The following is a 22,921-nucleotide window of genomic DNA, read 5'->3' as shown; positions in this document are numbered from 1 at the left end:
AAAAAGGGGGCATAGCTAGTAAACATCTGACACCTTTCCCAGCTGTGTGTATATGTGTGTGTGTGTGTGTGTGTGTGTGTGTGTGTGTGTGTGTGTGTGTGTGTGTGTGTGTGTGTTTGTGTGTGTGTGTTTATATATAAATCAAATCTCAAAGAGTGTTTGTGTTAGCTACTTGGGCAGGGACACAGAGCACTGCTTGGACATAGAGGGTGCTGGAGGTCTTGGCTGGGCCACTCAGCTGAGATCTCAAGTCTATGGCTGTGCCAGTGGGGAGTCTTATTGGGGATCTGAAGAAAGAGGGAGAAACCAGAAACCAGCCCCAGACTGACTGTGGTCTTTGTGTACTCCTAAGGAAAATTGCACTTGATGCAGAAAGTTGCATCTGGAAATACTGTGTGTGTGTAACTTGTCATCCTCCCAATGTACATTCTCCACTGGTGCTAGTGATGAGGACTGAGGCTCCTTGATTACCGGGCCTGTGTTGGGACACCACAGGACATGTATGACATTTTCTCCATGCCTTTTCTGGAACAGCAGAGTTAAAAGAATTACCTGGTCTAATCAGTTGTATAAACCACAGAATTAAAAGACACTGATTTTCATAATAATGTGCAGGTTTTAAATATATCACACATACATCAGAACTTAGACTTAAAGACTCTATAGATTATGAGATTCAGGTAATGGGGTAATCCCTAGAGCAGGTATATTTCCTGAATATGTAGCTGTTAAAGCTATTTGGGAATTACATAAATTAGCCATGTTGCTGGAAGTATTTGCTAATAATACCTTTGAGACCATAAAGGAAGTCACTATCTATAAGGACACATGTGCAGAGTATGAGTGAAGTGGTATAAATGCAACTGAAATGCCTCGGAAGGAAGGCGTGCACGGTCAAAACCAACCGCATACAACCACAACGACCAGCAAAATACGATGGTTAGCACTAAGGTTCCAAATCCTTTATTGGTTTTAAAACATCTTCCAAACAAAATAACCAGACCGGTTTCAGCCTCACAGCCTTTATCAATGGTTAAACAAAAAGAAATTCAGTATAGCACAGGTACTTGCTATATTTATAGTAGTCCCTCCTTAATTGAGAGATAATGGTATAGCCCAACCTGGTGGCCGGAATGTTCAAATACATTTGAAAATACAAAAAACAAAATAAAGACTTCATAAACTAATACTATGATAGTATAATCATGTAAATCACATGTATAAAATAAAGATTCAAATAATGAATGGTTAACAAAACTTAATTAAGAATATATAGTCAACGATACAAAGATGAAATTAATATAGTATTATTATGATACGTTCAAAAAACATACTTAAGCACTATCTTAGTAGGCTGATCCGATCATGTTGGGCTAATAATAATTTGAAGAAAACTTCAAAAAAACAGACGGAATAAACACGGTAATTGGATATAGCACTGGCAAAATTAATAAATGAGGATTAAGTTATTCAAAGGTCAGTATTGACCAATAGTAATACACCACCTATTTAAACCTGATCACACAACCCAAAAGACAACAAAATCATAAGTTGTAAAAAAAACATAGGTTATATAAAAGTATATATATTTTTTTATATACTTATTCAAAAAATATATATTGTATTATCATCTACAAAAAATATCATGTTCTCTAAACCTGAATAAAGTCCTGATATGTAAAATACATAGAACAAAAACCAAACTGGAAACAATTTATAGATGATCATTCAGGCCTGGCGGAAATAATGCCCCAAGGTTGGTAATCCAATATTGTTTCTTTTTATTCAAAATGGAATGCCAACCCTGTTGATGGTTGCGATCCCCCACAATTTTGTCTATAACCATGAACTTAAATTGTGCATTAGAATGTTTCATGGTGTGTCTATACAGGAAATTAGTGTCCCTCTTGTTCCTATTGCCACTTTTGTGTTCTGTCATACGTGTTCTGAGAGATCTTGATGTTTGTCCCACATAAAATGATTGGCACTGGCAAGTAGCTAAATATATAATCCATGTAGTACTACAATTGGCAAAAACTCTAGTCTGATAAACACGATCAGTGTTTGCACTGAATTCCTTAAGTGTATAAACCTGGGAACAGGAACTACAATGGCCACATGGGAAGGTACCTAACAATTTATCCCCTGTCAGGGTTGTCTGTTGGTAAATGGCTCCTCCCCCTTCCTTATGTTTATAGTGGGAAAACAACGCCCCTAAAGTTTTACCTCTTCTAAAAGACATGTGGCATCTCGTACCTAGTAATGTTCTGAATTCATCATGTGCCAACAAAATGTTCCAATTAGAGTTCAGAATATCTCTCACTAAATGGTGATTTCTACCATAAGTAGTCACAAACCTGATGATGGAATCCTTGTCAGTGTTATCCAATTTTTTGTATTGTAATAGTGTTTGTCTATCCAGAGTATTGCTCCATTCACTGGCTGCAAAAATATCTCTGTCCTTGTATCCCCTGTGTGTAAACCTACGACATAATTCATTCCTAGCTGTTTGAAAATCCTCCTCAGATGAACATATGCGTTTAATATGCATGAATTGTGATTTTGGTATGTTGCGGATGGTGTGGTTGGGGTGCATACTAGATGCATGTAACAAGGTATTGTATTGTGGATATTTGCAAAATACTTTAGTACTCAATGTATGGTCTTCGTTTCGATAAACTGTAACATCCAGAAAGTTGATGGTATAATAGTCATATGTAACGGTAAATTCCATACCCCATACATTGTCATTCAGATATTGTATGAATTCATCTAAATATGTTAAATCCACCCTCCACACCATCCAACAATCATCTAAATATCATCTCCAGATGTCAATTTCAACTATGTAAATGTCGTGTGATGAATCGTAGACCATGCACTTCTCGAAATAGACCATAAACAAGTCTGCATAAATAGGGGCAAAAGAAGCTCCCATTGCTGTACCTTGTAGTTGCAGGAAACATTCACCATGGAAATAGAAAATGTTCTTGGTTAACACATGTTCTGCCATGCAGATCAAAAGAGTATTAAAACCTGGTGGGTACAAATCAGATTTTTCCAACCAATACTGTAATGATTGTAACTCAGCCCAGTGTGGAATACTTGTGTATAATGATTTAACATTCAGTGTGCACATAAGCCAACCTTGTTCAAGTTGGGTGTCTTCAATAATTTGAAGGAAGTGTGTCGTGTCCTTCAATCTGGCCCTTACTGATGTTAGTAATGGCTTGAGGTAGTGTGTAAGAAAGGCAGATAATGGTTCTGTTAATGAACCAATTCCTGACACTATGGGTCTACCTGGAGGTTTTGTAATAGATTTATGTATTTTAGGCAGGAGGTATAAAATTTGTTTTTGTGGATCTTTAACAGTGAGATGTTTAACTATATTTGTTGTTATGATGCCTTGTTCTTCCACTGTTTGTAAGAAGGAATCAATTTCCTTCTTGTATACTAATGTAGGATCAATAAACATCTGCATATAACACCTACGGTCTGCCAATTGTCTCTTTCCCTCACTGAGGTAATCCCCAGTATTCATAACTACGACAGCACCTCCCTTATCTGCTGGTAAAATAGCAATGTTATGATTATGCCTAAGTTCCTCTAAAGCAGTCTTTTCCATAGTGGAAATATTCTGGCCTAGAATGCCTGATTCATGATGGTGAAAATGTAGATCCTTAATCACAGATTGTTGAAATATGGAGACATATTTATTCATCGGAGGTTGAAAATCCGATTTCAGAAATCTAAATTCTGAAGATCTTTGAGAGATATTGCCTGAAAAGAACAATTTAAGATTCAGATTACGACAAAATGACAAAACATCATTCACAATACTGTATTCATGACTAAAAAACCGGGGATGAAGCCAAGACCTTTATTAAGTAAAATCATTTGTGCATCTGTCAAGGTTACATCAGATAAATTCAATACATTACTTGAGCCTGGTATTGTTAATTCAGCAGTGTTCAGATCAGACCCTCCATAGAATTGCTTCTTGCATTTATGTTTGTGCTTGCGACCCCCTCGTCGCCTTGATGTATGTCTAAAGTGTTTTTTTTTATTGGGTTTCTTACTCCTTGGTGATTCTCGATGGTTGCTACCATCATTATCCGTACATGATGATTCATCACCAGAGGTACTAGCAAAGGATGCATCAGTGGATTTCAGAATAGATCGTGGTCTCTTCCTAGGTTTTATACCAGGTGTCTTTGGACCAATATCATTGAATCTTACTGTTTTTGATGTATCAAAAGGACGACCCCTTTGACAGTCAGTGCAGTCCCTGTTGAACTTGCGGATTTTACAATCCCTAATCTGTTGATCAAAAGAAGCCAGATCCTTAGATAATTTATTAACTAAGGTGGCATATGTAGGTTGTGACTCAAAGCGTTTACACTCCTCACAAGAGGCTTTAATCTCTGTTAGACATATATCAACCATTCTTTCATAGTATGCTGCTAAAATTGTGACAAACATCATCGAAGATTGATGAAGAGCCTGGTTCCGTTCCTTGGTCAGCCTGTCTTCCGACCTGCCGACCAAGGGCTGCAACCTGACTCTGAGACCTCTAGACATAATGTCTCTTTGTATATACGCTTTGAATAGTCTCAAATGCCAGATGTTGGATCTGAGATTCCTCAAGTCCTTATTAAATTTGTTAAAAGCCAAGTCACAACCATTAGTAGGACCTGTATAAGAGCCATTTTGGTTATTGCTTGACATGTCATTGACACCAAATACTCCTAGATCATGCCTATCAGCACATAACCCATACAAAATCTGCTCAAGATCCATATTATTCCAGTATCAGTGACCAACAGATAAATGGATTACCCACTAAATATTGTGGCAATATATGTATGTATAGAGCTGCAGTCCAACAGGGACTGCACTGAGAATGAAGGGCCTAAATTTCAATCAATCAAAAAGATATATATATATATATATATATATATATATATATATATATATATATATATATATATATATATATATATATATATAGACCTCCTGAAGTTCTGCATCCACTGGTGCATCCAATTATGAATAGTAACAGTTTTGTGATGAAAAATACAACCATAAATTAACTAATCTGTATAATATTGGTCAACTGACCCCCATAAGTCAGAATCAACTGGTGTATCTATATAGGAGCCGCCAGTAGTACAAAATGAAAGCTTACAGTGTGTTCAAAAAGATCGGTGATGTAATATTGATATTAGTATTCTAGGCCCATAATAGGCTATCCATCACATCCATATATAACTATTAAATAATATGATTGTGCAAATACAACCATATATTGTCCACAAATTATTCTTAGATAGTTGTTCAAAATACATGGATATAGTAGAAACAGTGATGTCGTATCCACAAATTATTATTTATCGTCTAACCATAAGACATACATAAATATGTAATCTGAATAGCTTTCTCTGAACCTCCTAATATCATAGAGGAGGACAGGTAGTCTAATATAGTCCAATGCAGTGCCCTAACATAATTAGCACCAACCTAGTATATCTTTAACACTATATGTTTATCAAAACACAATTATAGTGCGTATACATGCGTATAGAAGCCTATATATAATGGACTAGTATTATAATTAATTTGAAATAACAAAATGTCTATGATACCAGAAAGTCCTAGGGTATTAAAGACACATAGGATTCCATTCAAAACATAATATGCACTTTAAAGATTGAGCAAGAGAATAATCAACATATTTTGCAATAAAAATAATATGCAAGTCCCAATTGAACCAATGTCTCAATACAGTCAAATTTAAGCGATCCTGGAATGCTCCGATAAGCCAATATGTTGTTAGGCACCCATGCACCGATCAATCCTGCCAAAAGAGGTATATTGTCCACGTACCCCTGGACCAACAGTAATACAAGAATTGTAGACAGTACCTTAAGTAAGTTGTCGTTGTCGGATAATATTTCAGCAACCCAATATTGTGCAAAACAGATAGCCAAAGGTTGAAAAGAAATCCTCTCTTAAGCTTATGTTATGTTTGCCCGATACCATATGTCCCATATAATAGTCCAAATGAGTGTCGACCTCCAAATGGAAATATTCCCTTGGCATTTGGTGATGATTTAGTCTAATAGGCCTGACCCATCCAAGTACGCTGAAAGTTTGTAAATAATACTTCCGATTACCCCCCTGGACCAACAGTAATACAACAATTGTAAACAGTACCTTTAGTAAGTCGTAGTCGTTGAACAATATTTCAGCAGCAACCTAATGTGGTGAAAAACAGGTAGTCAAAAGTTGAAAGGAAATCCTCTCTTAAGCTTATATAGTGTTTGCCCGACACCATATGTCCCAAATAATAGTCCAAATGCGTGCCAACCTCCAAATGAAGTGAAAATGTTCCCTTGGCGTTTGGTGATGATTCAGCCTAATAGGCCTGACCCATCCAAGTACGCTGAAATAAATGATAAATCCAATTACCAAAAATTCCGACACTCGTCATAAGCATCCAAGTATATCATCCATCTGTACATCCAAAGAACAATGCAAATAACATGTAAATTCCTTTTAGTACGAAAAATGCTGTGCAACCATCGAGAACCACCAGTGAAGCCCAATGACTGGATGCAACTGAAATGCCTCACAAGGATGGCATGCACGGTCAAAACCAACCACATACAACCACAACGACCAGCAAAATACGATGCTTAGCACTGAGGTTCCAAATCCTTTATTGGTTTTAAAACATCTTCCAAACAAAATAACCAGACCGGTTTTGGCCTCTCAGTAAAATAGTAAAATCCGCAAGTTCAACAGGGATTGCACTGATTGTCAAAGGGGTCATCCTTTTGATACATCAACAACAGTTAGATTCAATGATATTTGTCCAAAGACACCTGGTATAAAACCTAGGAAGAGACCACGATCTATTCTGAAATCCACTGATGCATCCTTTGCTGGTACCTCTGGTGATGAATCATCATGTACGGATAATGATGGTAGCAACCATCGAGAATCACCAAGGAGTAAGAAACCCAATACAAAAACCACTTTAGACATACATCAAGGCGACGAGGGGGTCGCAAGCACAAACATAAATGCAAGAAGCAATTCTATGGAGGGTCTGATCCGAACACTGCTGAATTAACAATACCAGGCTCAAGTAATGTATTGAATTTATCTGACGTAACCTTGACAGATGCACAAATGATTTTACTTAATAAAGGTCTTGGCTTCATCCCCGTTTTTTTTAGTCATGAATACAGTATTGTGAATGATGTTTTGTCATTTTGTCGTAATCTGAATCTTAAATTGTTCTTTTCAGGCAATATCTCTCAAAGATCTTCAGAATTTAGATTTCTGAAATCGGATTTTCAACCTCCAATGAATAAATATGTCTCCATATTTCAACGATCTGTTATTAAGGATCTACATTTTCACCATCATGAATCAGGCATTCTAGGCCAGAATATTTCCACTATGGAAAAGACTGCTTTAGAGGAACCTAGGCATAATCATAACATTGCTATTTTACCAGCAGATAAGGGAGGTGTTGTCGTAGTTATGAATATTGGGGATTACTCAGTGAGGGAAAGAGACAACTGGCAGACCGTAGGCGTTATATGCAGATGTTTATTGATCCTACATTAGTATACAAGAAGGAAATTGATTCCTTCTTACAAACAGCGGAAGAACAAGGCATCATAACAACAAATATAGTTAAACATCTCACTGTTAAAGATCCACAAAAACAAATTTTATACCTCCTGCCTAAAATACATAAATCTATTACAAAACCTCCAGGTAGACCCATAGTGTCAGGAATTGGTTCATTAACAGAACCATTATCTGCCTTTCTTACACACTACCTCAAGCCATTACTAACATCAGTAAGGGCCAGATTGAAGGACATGACACACTTCCTTCTAATTATTGAAGACATCCAACTTGAACAAGTTTGGCTTATGTACACACTGGATGCTAAATCATTATACACAAGTATTCCACATTGGGCTGAGTTACAATCATTACAGTATTGGTTGGAAAAATCTGATTTGTACCCACCAGGTTTTAATACTCTTTTGATCTGCATGGCAGAACATGTGTTAACCAAGAACGTTTTCTATTTCCATGGTGAATGTTTCCTGCAACTACAAGGTACAGCAATGGGAGCTTCCTTTGCCCCTATTTATGCAGACTTGTTTATGGCCTATTTCGAGGAGTGCATGGTTTACGATTCATCACACAACATTTACATAGTTGAAACTGACATCTGGAGATGATATTTAGATGATTGTTGGATGGTGTGGCGGGTGGATTTAACATATTTACATGAATTCATACAATATCTGAATGACAATGTATGGGGTATGGAATTTACCGTTACGTATGACTATTATACCATCAACTTTCTGGATGTTACAGTTTATCGTAACGAAGACCATACTTTGAGTACTAAAGTATTTCGCAAATACCCACAATACAATACCTTGTTACATGCATCTAGTATGCACCCCAACCACACCATCCGCAAAATACCAAAATCACAATTCATGCGTATTAAACGCATATGTTCATCTGAGGAGGATTTTCAAACAGCTAGGAATGAATTATGCCGTAGGTTTACACACAGGGGATACAAGGGCAGAGATATTTTTGTGGCCAGTGAATGGAGCAATACTCTGGATAGACAAACACTATTACAATACAAAAAATCGGATGACACTGACAAGGATTCCATCATCAGGTTTGTGACTACTTATGGTAGAAATCACCATTTAGTGAGAGATATTCTGAACTCTAATTGGAACATTTTGTTGGCACATGATGAATTAAGAACATTACTAGGTACGAGATGCCACATGTCTTTTAGAAGAGGTAAAACTTTTAGGGGGGTTGTTTTCCCACTATAAACATAAGGAAGGGGGAGGAGCCATTTACCAACAGACAACCCTGACAGGGGATAAATTATTAGGTACCTTCCCATGTGGCCATTGTAGTTCCTGTTCCCAGGTTTATACACTTAAGGAATTCACCAGTGCAAACACTGATCGTGTTTATCAGACTAGAGTTTTTGCCAATTGTAGTACTAAATGGATTATATATTTAGCTACTTGCCAGTGCCAATCATTTTATGTGGGACAAACATCAAGATCTCTCAGAACACGTATGACAGAACACAAAAGTGACATTAGGAACAAGAGGGACACTAATGCCCTGTACAGACGCACCATGAAACATTCTAATGCACAATTTAAGTTCATGGTTATAGACAAAATTGTGGGGGATCACAGCCATCAACAGGGTTGGCATTGCATTTTGAATAAAAAGGAACAATATTGGATTACCATCCTTGGGGCATTATTTCCGCCAGGTCTGAATGATCATCTATAAATTGTTTCCGGTTTGGTTTTTGTTCTATGTATTTTACATATCAGGACTTTATTCAGGTTTAGAGAACATGATATTTTTTGTAGATGATAATATAATATATATTTTTTGAATAAGTATATAAAAAAAATATATATATACTTTTATATAACCTATTTTTTTTACAACTTATGATTTTGTTGTCTTTTGGGTTGTGGTGATCAGGTTTAAATAGGTGGTGTATTACTATTGGTCAATACTGACCTTTGAATAACTTAATCCTCATTTATTAATTTTGCCAGTGCTATATCCACTTACCGTGTTTATTCCATCTGTTTTTTGAAGTTTTCTTCAAATTATTATTAGCCCAACATGATTGGATCAGCCTACTAAGATAGTACTTAAGTATGTTTTTTGAACATATCATAATAATACAATATTAATTTCATCTTTGTATCATTGACTATATATTATTAATTAAGTTTTGTTAACCATTCATTATTTGAATCTTAATGTTATACATGTGATTTACATGATTATACTATCATAGTATTAGTTTATGAAGTCTTTATTTTGTTTTTTGTATTTTCAAATGTATTTGAACATTCCGGCCACCAGGTTGGGCTATACCATTATATCTCAATTAAGGAGGGACTACTATAAATATAGCAAGTACCTGTGCTATACTGAATTTCTTTTTGTTTAACCATTGATAAAGGCTGTGAGGCTGAAACCGGTCTGGTTATTTTGTTTGGAAGATGTTTTAAAACCAATAAAGGATTTGGAACCTTAGTGCTAACCATCATATTTTGCTGGTAGTTGTGGTTGTATGAAGTGGTATAAAGCCTGAATAGTCAAACCAGATTGCAATAGTTAGTAATACAGATATGCGCTAACACAAAAGAAGGCACATGTAAGCTTTTGTTAGGGACCACAGGGGGTGCTACTAGACTGAGAGTATTCTTATTAAATTCACTATAGTACATTAAGGTGACTAATAGGCCTGAATATATAGAATGATTTGTGTTTTCGTGTATGTATTCAGTTTCAGGGAAAGAGTTCATTAGAAAGGAAAAGATAATCTTGCTGGCTTAGCATGAGATGTGCAGAAATACAGAATGTTCCTTGTACTTGCAATGGAATGCTAGACAAAGAGGCACATGCAAGACAAGGCTTGGACACCAAGGTTAAAGAGGTGTGTAAAACATTACAGGGATTTTGGTATTATTAGGATGTACTAAAGACATGGTTGTGATAGTTAGGAGTTAGCTTTTGGACTGATATGTAAAAGGGTCAGGTCAAATATCCATACTATTCAGGAGGAAAAGACTACTTCAGTTAATATTATTCAGGAGAATCAGAATATACATGCAGAAACTTTGGATATATATATTTATCAGCACTGTTATTGTTATCCAGCATGCCAGAATTTCTACAGACTGTTGTTGTTTGAAAGCATTATTAAATGAACTACAGTGTGTGCAGACTTTATGGTGAAAGTACAAAAAGACTTGTCTCATAAAGGAGAGACTAGCACCAGTTCAGCACACATTCATGTAATCAACAGATAAAGACTTTTAAGTCTCTTTTTAAACACAATGATTAGAAAGGACTTTATTATTCTGATGGATAGGATGTGTGAGATAGGCATCACTCCATGAAGAGAGTAAAGCAAAACTCCCATAGAGATTTCCAGTCAGTTTTTAGTTAGATATAAGGTAACAAATATCTGTTAAGACAAAGAGCCTTAAAATCAGTGAATGGGAAGAAACAAATAATGGTGGACTTGATTCTCAAACATAGTAGAAAGAAAGACAAACTGTTCTCTTTTCTTTAATCCCACGGCAGGACTGTTAATTGGGAACTGTATTCAAAAAGACATTTGGACATTTCAGGGCTATTGATAAATAAACAGAGATCTCTCAGGGTAAGGTACCTGCTATGTCCCCAAACAAAAAAATGTCAATATCAAGGTGCAGGTACTCCACGACTATCGAAGCCAACCATCAACCAAAAAAGCAAAAATCAATAAAAAATGTTTATACTTGAACAGCAAAAGAACTTTATTCCATGGGTTGTTAGCACTTTCACGTCTACTCTGGACGCTTCTTCAGACTTTAATAAAACACTTCATCACTTCTGTATTTAAACACTTATCAATTAAACAGTTAACCAATGAAAGCCTTTTTACGAATACATAACTATAAAAAGTCAGAAACTTCTAAATAGATAAAAAGTCAGAAACTTATATTGTGAAAATTAAAACTTCAAAATTCAACATTGACATTAAAATGGATGTAGTAATAGATTATAACTGTTATTAACATTTCAGATGGCAAATAGCATATAAATATTTAAAAATACAAGAGCATATAAAAAAACAGCATGTAATAAAAACATTTCAAGTGTATGAAACTACTGAAAAACTTCTAAAAATACATATTCCTACTAACACCAAGAAACATGAAAAAGTCAAAGGTATAGCAATAAATAACTGCTAATGCTTAGGATGACGACTGACTAGAAAGGGTTTCAGAGTAACCCTCTCATCGAGGCCATGTCCTTCATCTGCTTTTTTAAAAATGTTTTATTGATTTTTGCATTTTTGGTTGATGGTTGGCTTCGATAGTCGTGGAGTACCTGCACCTTGATATTGACATTTTTTGTTTGGGGACATAGCAGGTACCTTACCCTGAGAGATCTCTGTTTATTTATCATTTGCCTCTTTGTTATCTCAAGGGGACATGACAGAAGGAACCAAACACATTGAGGAAGCTGCATCTGAGGACATGATTTGTTCATTCTCTCAACTGCTTTCCAGGTGTGAAAATCCACTGCTAAAACTTTCTTATTCACAACTAGCTAATACTAATGTTACCCACAAAGGTAAGCAGTTAGATATCAATGTGCTACAACTGATGAGACAATTTGAAGATACTTTACTTAAAATGAAGAATGTGCAGTGGCAGAAACAACATATGGAAGCATGTTTATCTTTAAAGTTATTCCAAGAGGGCTACGCATTTTAAAGATGCCCACCTTTGGTAACAAATATCCAGACCTTTTAATAGACTGGCAGAAACTTAATATTGAGACTAGCAATAGTTATATCAAGCTGTTAATAAGACAGTATTCGCTAAATGAGAAAGAACTCATGAAAGAGATCTCCATTCTGGAAGACCGTTTAAATTCTTCTTTAACATCTGTACAGTTATCTGATTACTTCTCTGAACTTTCCACTACTTTAACTCTAACTGATAACAGACTCTTGCAACAGAAAAAGAAGAAACTGGAGAGAGATTGTTCCGATTTTGCACGTGGGAACGTCTTCTCTTGGCCTAAGGAATCCATCCGGTCAGCTATTGATGTAACAAACTCTTGCATTCCTGACAATAGGAAGGATGGTAACAGCGAAATGCATCCCACTACATCAAGAAGTATTAATGTGGCCATCTTTGAAGGCACTCATGCAGAGGGGTGTACAACAGAGAATGGTTCAGATTTATTACTAGTGGAGAATGGAGGAACATCTGAAAACCTACAAAATAGGAATACTAAAGCAGATAATATTCTACCAACCATTAGATGACTGGACACTAAGAGCTTGGGACCGGTAGTGAGGAAGAAGACTTTGCTCCCATCAGAAGGGAATTCAGAGACTAATGAGAGAGACAACACAAATCTTACATTCCCTTTATCATTTCTACCAGCAGATCGCAAGACATGGAGTCCCCAGTACAAGGGGAAGAAACGGAAACCCTCAGGGGAGTCAGGGGAACCACAGAAGAGAATGTGGAAGAAAACTCCAATGAACTGGTAATTAATTTATCTAGCCATGAGTTGACTGATGCTGAAATGAAAGTGTTAAACAGAGGTCTATCATTTGTGCCCTCACAAGGATAGACATTAGTGAGTTGATAGTACAATTAAAACTTTTTACTAGGGGTTTAGCACTTGATTTATTTTATGATAATGATAACACTGAGAAAAGGGATATAGTAATTAATAATTTTAGGAAACCTTCATGCTTTGTACCAGAATTGCATCCGCTTTTAGAAAGTTTTGTGAAAGTTTGTTGCAATGATTTTTATATGTTGTTTGAACAAACAGGTTTTAAGTCAGAATTTTACAATTTAAGCCGACAAGAAACAGCAGCTTTAAAAAGTTTACAAAACAATGATACTATAGTTATCTGCCCAGCGGATAAAGGTGGTGCAATAGTGTTGTTTGATAGTGTATATTATAACAATAGAATGTTAGAAATGTTATTGGATGAAACCACATATAAAATATACACATGTATGATCTAAACAAGGTTATTAGTAAACTTCATGCCTCATTGTATGATATGTTGATGTCCAATATTATAAACAATGATCTCTATAATTATTTTTTAGTTAAAAAACCTTTGGTACCTATCATCAGAGGTCTTCCGAAGGTGCATAAGACATTGTCTGACCCACCCTTCAGACCTATAGTCTCAGGGAGAGGCTGGCTAACTGAATGTATCTCAATTTATATTGAGAAGCAACTTAGACCTATAGTTGATTCTACCTTCTCCATTTTGAGAGATACTAAACAACTATTGGAATCTCTAGCTGAGAGTGCTGTTGTAAAAGCATACTTGGAGAATGACATTATGATGACTTTAGATGTTCAGTCTTTATTCACCTGCATACCTAATGATATAGGGATAGACTTCCTGAGGCTTTTTCTTCTAGAGAAGGGCATGACTAACAACAAAGTGATTATGATCACCATGCTGATGGAATTAGTGTTAGAAAATAATGTATTTTTATATGGTGATGGTTATTATCTGCAGACTTCAGGGGTAGCGATGGGCACGTCATGTGCCAATTCTTATGCAAACCTTATACTAGCCTACTGGGAATCTATATATATCTTTGGAAATGAGTTTTATTCACAGCACCTCAAGTATTATAAACATTTTGTGGACGATGTGTTTTTTGTTTGGAGTGGTGATGTTACTATCTTAGATGAGTTTTTAAGTTACATCAACAACACCGCATCTTTTCTTAGGCTGACTGGGGAAAGATCATGTTACCAGATTGACTTCTTAGATGTTAACATCAGGAAGCATAATGGGTGTTTCACTACCAACATTTACAGGAAACCCTGTAGAAAGAACACATACTTACATTGTGATAGTATGCACCCTCCCCACATACACAAGAACATTGTTAAGAATCAAGCAGCGCGCTGTTCACGCCTAACAAGCAATGATTCAGCATATAGGAATGTATTGATAGGCTTAGATGCTGACTTTAAGTCCAGGGGTTACCATGACAATGATTTGACAGTCCTGCAACAAACAGAACGCAATGAAGAAACAAGACCATACATTAGGATAGCAACTAGTGAACAGGTGGAACAAAGCAGGCCATTTACTAGAAGTAAAAAGAGGATGGTACTTTCATATACCAATAAGAATAAGAGTATTACTAATGTCATTAGAAAGAACTGGGGTATCCTACAGTTGGATGATAGGCTTAGAGCACTTGTAGGTCCTCACCCCAGTTTTTCCTACAAGAATACTAGATCTTTAAGGAACATGTTATGTTATGAAAGGCAACTTCAAGACCAACCACTCACTGTTAGAATGGGTACCTTTCCATGTCGCAGTTGCAATCAGTGCAAATACGTACTGGGCAGGAATAACTTTAGGCACCTGGACACATATAGGTGTGCTATATAAATTCGATCATTATGCAGACTGTAGGACAAGGAACATAGTTTATTTAGCCATCTGCACCAAATGCCAGGCTTTCTATGTCGGTATGACGAATAGAACGTTGAGGGAAAGGGTTAGAGAGCATTTATATGTGATCAACAGGGAGAATGACAGGAACGCACTGGCTAGACATGTTCTATCACAAGGCACCACACACACCTTTGAGTTCTTAGTTATTGAACTGATACACACCACATTGAGATTAGGCAATGTAAGTAACTTCACTGAAAGAGAAGAATGTAAATGGATCATCAGAATGAAAGCAGATGAAGGACATGGCCTCAATGAGAGGGTTACTCTGAAACCCTTTCTAGTCAGTCGTCATCCTAAGCATTAGCAGTTATTTATTGCTATACCTTTGACTTTTTCATGTTTCTTGGTGTTAGTAGGAATATGTATTTTTAGAAGTTTTTCAGTAGTTTCATACACTTGAAATGTTTTTATTACATGCTGTTTTTTATATGCTCTTGTATTTTTAAATATTTATATGCTATTTGCCATCTGAAATGTTAATAACAGTTATAATCTATTACTACATCCATTTTAATGTCAGTGTTGAATTTTGAAGTTTTAATTTTCACAATATAAGTTTCTGACTTTTTATCTATTTAGAAGTTTCTAACTTTTTATAGTTATGTATTCGTACAAAGGCTTTCATTGGTTAACTGTTTAATTGATAAATGTTTAAATACAGAAGTGATGAAGTGTTTTATTAAAGTCTGAAGAAGCGTCCAGAGTAGACATGAAAGCGCTAACAACCCATGGAATAAAGTTCTTTTGCTGTTCAAGTATAAACATTTTTTATTGATTTTTGCTTTTTTGGTTGATGGTTGGCTTCGATAGTCGTGAAGTACCTGCACCTTGATATTGACATTTCAGGGCTATTTACCACTTGCTTACTTAGTGGTAGAACCTGTTAATGACACAAACTATGAGGAAGACAGAAAGATCATGTAGGCTTCTGTCAAAATATTACAGTATAGGGCTAAATAATGTTAAGTATGAGGTGGCTTTTAAACTAACACAACAAAACAGGACCAGTAAAAGTATTTGGTCAGGCAGTTTTGTAACTGTTTTCCATGTCAATTGCAGCTGTGTTTGGAATCATGATGTGAATCATGGACTGGTCTAACTTTTGTCATGTAATCAAGCACAGTTTTGGGATCTCAATCTTATAATTTGTAGATGAAGTAGAGTATGGCTGATATCGAGACATAGGTTTACAACCTAACTGCATGGATAGCTTATTCTGCTCTTTCTCTATCAGAGACCACACAGTTTAGAACTCCCTACCTTATGAAGTTAGACTGAGAACATGCAAACTACCTCCAATGGCTATGTAAATAATTGCCTAACCCAGCCAACCATTATCATATTCAAGGGAAATGCATGAGCTAATTGGCTGGTAGTGAGATGTTGGTTGACAGAAAGTGTGAATAAAAAGCCCCCCTACCCCCAAAATGAAGTTTAAGTTTAAAGATGAAAAATACATTTTCCAAGCCATAAGCACTGAAGGATAATTTTTAAGGCTAGACGTCGTCAAAACTTTCTTGAAAGTGTATATTAAGATAACAGTCATTTTTTATGAATTATGCCATAATCTCAAGAATGTCAAGATAGAGCACCTTCTGAAAAGAAATAATTAGCATGATAAGATCACTGAGCTTGCAAGATGTGGGAGTAAACTAAAAATCAGGCTCAAAATTTCATATTAGGTTTTCTCCAGCACAAAAAGCCACATCAAAAGCTAAATCCAAATAATAGTCAATAGAAGGATTAGAAAAAAAATAGAAAGCAACTTTATTTGGTAAAGGAAAAACCTTCAGGAAGTAAGGCAAGGAGGTGCCAAATAGTGCAGCAAGTCAATTTACCATAGCATGACTGTCATTAAAAACGTGTTTGATGATATAACATACAATGAGAACCTCAAACACTGCTATAGGTTTTGGCATTCATGGCAGAGACAGAGAGAAGAAAGCTCACTGTCAAACCGAGACTAGCTCTACCATCCAATGACACAACATACTCAGGGTAGAACAACATGACTGAGAGCAACAAGCATGATCTAGTTACAGATTAACGTGTGCTTATTAAATTCTAATTCACTACCAGGATTTGCAAGCAGAAACAAGAACAATGCGGAAGATAGATAAGATGCAGCTCCAGTAACAGTAGGAGCAACAGGAGTACTAAAACAAATTACAATTGTGCATAAACATTCTGCCAATGTATATAATCCCATATAAACTGCAAAAGGAGGCAATTGTAGGTACACTGAATGTGCTGAGAAGAGCAATCTTAACTAACAGCAATGATTGATGCAATACTGGCTTCATGAATTCTAATTATACCCTGACTTAGGAATGAGTCCATTCCCTTGAAGGTACTAATAACTGAAAACATTTGGAGAAACTAAAAGAAGACAAAGATACACAACAGCTCACAGAGTAAGTTAGTAATAATGTTAGAGGATACAATGAACCAGGTCCTTTACTCAAAAATAGCTATGCTAAAACTAACCAGGATGGTCAAAATGTGGGACAACTTTCCTCTACCGAGTCAAAGGTGATCAAACTAAGATGGGAAAGCAAGTCCAATGAGTGGTCTTTGTATGTGGGCATGGTGGTAGTTACCGATACACATCCAAGCATGTATAATAGAACTAAATTCCTGCATAAAAGAATAGTTGCCATTGACTCAAATGGAGGAGTCATAGAGAACTAGTGATGTTATATGAATAAACACTAAGACAAATAAAGGGTTGGCAAATTCTTTATGAAAGAACAAACCATCAGTTTACTCCTACAGTCACTATACCTAAAAATAATTGGTATGGCATGTCATGATATGGAGCAGTAATAGAACACAGTGATTAAAAAACTGCTAAGTCACAACCAATGCTTTTCTTATTAGGACATTGAATATAATGGAATTTTCAGAAGGAACAGCAGCAGCCACATTTGGACCAAAGTTTTTCCCAACCTTGCCTCCATAATGGATGTGAGGCAACATGGCACAGCAATCTGAGAGACTCCAATGCTTATTATAAATTAACTTTGAGTTCCTGTAAAAAGTATGTTTTAGCCCTAATAGAGCAGATGACAGTGCTATTGTCATACAATGAAATATGGGAGGCTTAGTTTTCTGAGGCAGACATGGTAATCCCATCTCAGAGAGACTTCATCCAGGTGGAAGCAAGTGCGGATCACCACAGCATTATCACTCAGCTCAGAGAACCCTGTCAATCTGAAACCCCACCTATGCTGTAAGTGCTAAAATGTCATTCATAATTAACAGAAAAAAAGAGAAAAAAATACATGAGGCAGACAAGGAATAACAAAATGATGAAAGGGCAAAATGGACATATTTGCATGTGAAGGAAAAAAAACAGAAGCCAGAAACTGAAGGTAGAATTCGAATAAATGATAATACAGAGGTTAAAAGTTAAACTGCAGACCACAGTATGATTAATTAATAAATAAATGGAATAACACTACGGAGGATATTAAAGTTCATTAGAAGTTTAATTATGATTTCTCTCCCAGTATTCATAAGAATGGTGGAATGAAAACCAAAACTTAGTCTTATATTTACAACTATGATATAATTAATTTTTTTTTTTTCCATTTTTTAATGAGGGTAGAATATTGATCAATCATAGCCTGTATCGAGTTCAGGCCAGAGAACGCAAGTAGCAATAAACACAATTTAGTTAATATAATACAGTAGCTTGAATAAATGCAAAAAAAGCAATACATTGAATTTAAACATACCGCATGAGATAAGAGTAGGAAAGCATAGGCAAGTGAATATAATATTATGGAATGAAATCATGCAAAACATAGCCTACCACTGGGTAAGTTCACACATTGTTTAAATAAAAAGTCTTTGGCTTTTCCCGGTTAGGGGTCGCCACAGCAGAACTCCGGTCCACTCATGATTGGCAGTGGATTTTTACGGTGCCGAATTGCCAACCCGACGCCCAACCTTCAATGAAGGCATACCCATTCACGCTCGCACCTACCTGCATGTCTTTAGCGCCACTCGACTGCGGGGAGGACATGCAGACTCCACACAGAAGGCGCTCCAGCTGAGAATCGAATGGGAGAACTTCTTGCTGTGAGGCAACAACAGTAAAACAGGCAAGTATAAGACTGGCTAATTATAGACTAGAAGATGACACTGTGCAAGAGTGAGAATGCACTAAAAGTGTAAGGAATGTAGAGAGATTAGTTACAAATAAACTGAGAAGTATTCATTGCAAACAAAAACTAGTAAACCAGCAAAAGGCACTGAAAATGGAAGGGCCACCACTTTCTGTAGTAAAACCAATGCCAGGTTTTAATGATTCCACAGCATACGAAACGCACAATAACCACAACATGGAGTAAACACAATCCAAAAAATAGAATTAAACACTTTAACAAATAACTGCATTTTTCATCCCAGTGTAGATAAAAAGACTTAAAAGTAAAGGTAAAAGAAAAAAAGCCATGGACATTCAGAATTGCCAGAATTGCCATTTAGCTGAAACACCTGATATCCTTAAAGGGTAATTTACATATATCCCATGTTGCCTCTTATTCAAGAGGTTTAATGTATCACACAGTGAAAATTCTAGATTTGCTAGATTTGTCTTTTTTGTGTTTTTAACCAATTGCTTTTCCTGTGTTGTTCTTCTTTCAGCTTTTCTCAGTTAGGGGTTGTCACAGCAGAACTCCAGTCCCCTAATGATTGGCAGTAGATTTTTACAGTGCCGAGGTGCCAGCTCGACGCCCAACCTTCAACGAAGGCACACCCATTCACGCATGTCTTTTGAACACCACTCGACCGCGGGGAGGACATGCAGACTCCACACAGAAGGTGCTCCAACCGAGAACCTCTTGCTGTGAGGCGACAATACTATCGCTGCACCACGTTGGCTTAATTGGTTTTCCTGTGTGACCTTTTTAAACCTTGTTTTAGTTTGTTAGTTGGGATATTTTGTAGACACCGTTAGGTTTATGGATATCAGTTGGGTATGACTACTCTGTGTTTCTAAAAGTCAGATGTTCCTGTTATGCTGTGCTGATGATGTCATAAGAAGGTCGAAACATGCGTGTCTATAGCTAGAGCGGTTTGGCTTTATTGACCTGAAATTGTCCGTAAAAAGACTTAAAAGTAAAAAGTCATAGATATTTAGAATTGCTATTTAGCTGAGACACCTGATGTCCTTAAAGGGTAATTTACATATATCCCATGTTGTCTCCTATTCAAGAGGTTTAAGGTATCACACAGTGGAAATTCTAGCTTTGCGTTTTTACATAAATATACTGAGGAATCTGAAGGGAATCTGACAGTGGTGCTTACAATGATGAATGATTTCATACAGGAGGCTGTCCTGTGAGGAATGAAGGGCATGCTGGTGATTAAATAATTCTGAAAATAAGAAGTAAGGACGTGATTGAAATAGTTTTTTAGCACACAAAGATGATACAGTACAGGGACAGCAGTTCAGAATCACTGCAGCAGGTAACCAATATCTTGTTATCAAAGAGCAGGCAAGAATGGCTAGAGTGTCAGCCTGAGTAATCAAGGCCTAGTCAGATGGGATGAAAGAGATAAACCATGGTTGGAGGTCTGCATTTCAACTGGTAGAGTAAGGCCACAAAGGCATGTTAAATTCCACAGAAGAAGCAGGGGCAATACACTTTGAGCTATGACATGAACAACATCCCTAAATGTGGTATGTAAGGGCTAGCACTGAAGTTAAGTAATGATTAGAATATAGTTCTCTTACATCAAGTCCTATACTAAGAATGTTTAACCTGAAACAATTAGTGAAATGTGGAAGCAAATGATGCTTAACTTTGATTTTTTTCCAATATACACATCCAGTTATTGTGTAGTTATCAAGACAAAACTCTAAGTATGTTTTGTCAAAAAAAAATGTAAATGCTATAATACTAATGTTAATGCCATCACACAATGCTTAGTATTTATATAAAAATGTAAATTTCTCTTACCATACTGCTTCCTTTCGCAGCTCAGCTAACTTATGAAGCCGTTTCAGTGCTTTTTCTTGTTTCTTTTCATCACGTCTACACTTTGAAGCTACATTTCTTGCATACTCTCTATGCTTCAATTCCTTTAGCCGCTGATAAAGCAAATACATGTTTAGAATAAGTAAGTATAGAAAGAAAATATGATGCTTGATATGCAGAAACACCACATAAAAACATCCTGAGCAGTCTTTTTGATGCTGTGCAGTTTGCCATGCATTCTGAACACAATTACTTTACAAATAAATCAGTAAATTATTGTTATGCCAGTTTTTGACAGTAGCATGTAGGATATGACTTGAACCAGCTAGAGACCTTTTGATAACAAAGCAATATCCTGCAAACCAAATAATTATTTATTTCATTCCTGGTCTCTGATATCATGCATTATTAGAAAATGTAACTAACTGTACTTTATGACCTCTTTACTTCTTTCTTGTGTCATTAGCAAAATAATTTGCATAGACTGATTTTTGTTTTGTATGCATGTATATCAATAAAGGTTTATTTTATACCTGAGCGGCTGCCTGCTGCTAGATCATAAAACATGTTGTCTTTGTAGTTCAGGAGTAATTTGTTGTATTACTTTTTTTCCAACACAATAAAACTTAGCTTTAAGGAACATATTCTCTCTGCATGTTGAGAAAATATTTTGTCTATTAGTTAAGTGAGCTGTAAGGAATAACGTTTATTTCTACAAAAAAAAAATGCAGGTACATTCTTTTTAATTACGCATTTATTTGTCAAATCCTAGTCACTAGATAGCTATATGATTGAAACAGGTAAGCCAGATTATATCTGCACGTAAACTTTTTTTGGTAGCTGCAGATAGATTTTAGTATTGAGAACATGCATTTGATGATTTTTCAATAAATAATAGACTGTAATAAAAACAAATTTAACAAACAAAACTACTTGATATATATTTGGAAATCAGACCATTTTCTTAAACATACTCAGGCATTGTTTTTCATGGGCATATGTTAAGATTATTTAGCACTCACAGGAATCTTCACATTCATAACAAGTCTATAAACGTTGTATAAGGTCATCTGAATTTCAAGTAAACTGTCTTCTCCATGTTCAAGTTTCTCTGTACTGTCTATTTTAACTGTTATAGCAAATATAAGCAAACACATAAAATAATAGTATAATCACAAATAATAAAGGAGTACTTGACAGATGGCTACTTAAGATTATCTGTAGTCAATATAATGCTTTTGAAATGCGGTTGAATTAGATATATTATTATAAGGAAAATGCCCTGAGAGAAGACAAACTACGATATAGCACCCTTTTATTGAATACCTAGACAATGTTACTGATTCCACAACAAAATAACCTCATGACTACATATTAAAACTGTATATAACTCTTAACCTTTTGCAGAATGGAGTGACCATGCCCAGTTTAAAGTCTAGATGTGTAACCCAAGCTGCCTCAGATCTGTTTAAAAGACCCTAGAGCTTGCCTTCCAGCCTCAAACACCAGTTGCCTTGATTAAGGCTTAAACCTGATTCATACTTTCCAACATGAAAAGTCCATTGAATTACAACCAGGGGAAGAAAGGGGGTAGGGAAACTCACAAGGCAACCACCAACACCCTTGGGCATACCCTTTAAGTAAGGGAGGGTGGACAAGATCCCAATAGCTCCTGCTTAAACTGTGACTGAAAACAGCATGACACTATCACAAATGCAGAAGGAGGACTCCACTCGAGGAGAAGCAAGCTTACTGGTAAGCTATCCTTTTCTTCTAATCAAAATAT

General features: G+C 36.1%; 1 protein-coding gene across 1 annotated transcript in view; it reads right to left on the bottom strand.

The window, feature by feature from the left end:
• The window catches only part of ZNF804A (zinc finger protein 804A), a 1,529,955-nt gene that overhangs the window by 127,094 nt on the left and 1,379,940 nt on the right, over positions 1-22,921 (bottom strand). Inside the window, exon 3 of the mRNA XM_044075213.1 lies at positions 21,118-21,248. Coding sequence (XP_043931148.1) covers positions 21,118-21,248 — 131 coding nt within the window. The remainder of the gene's footprint in view (positions 1-21,117; positions 21,249-22,921) is intronic.

Source organism: Protopterus annectens, chromosome 6.part0 (genome assembly GCF_019279795.1).
Source record: "Protopterus annectens isolate FY-2018-M chromosome 6.part0, PAN1.0, whole genome shotgun sequence".
NCBI classification, from domain to species: Eukaryota; Metazoa; Chordata; order Ceratodontiformes; family Protopteridae; genus Protopterus; species Protopterus annectens.
This window is presented reverse-complemented; position numbering and strand designations above follow the sequence as displayed.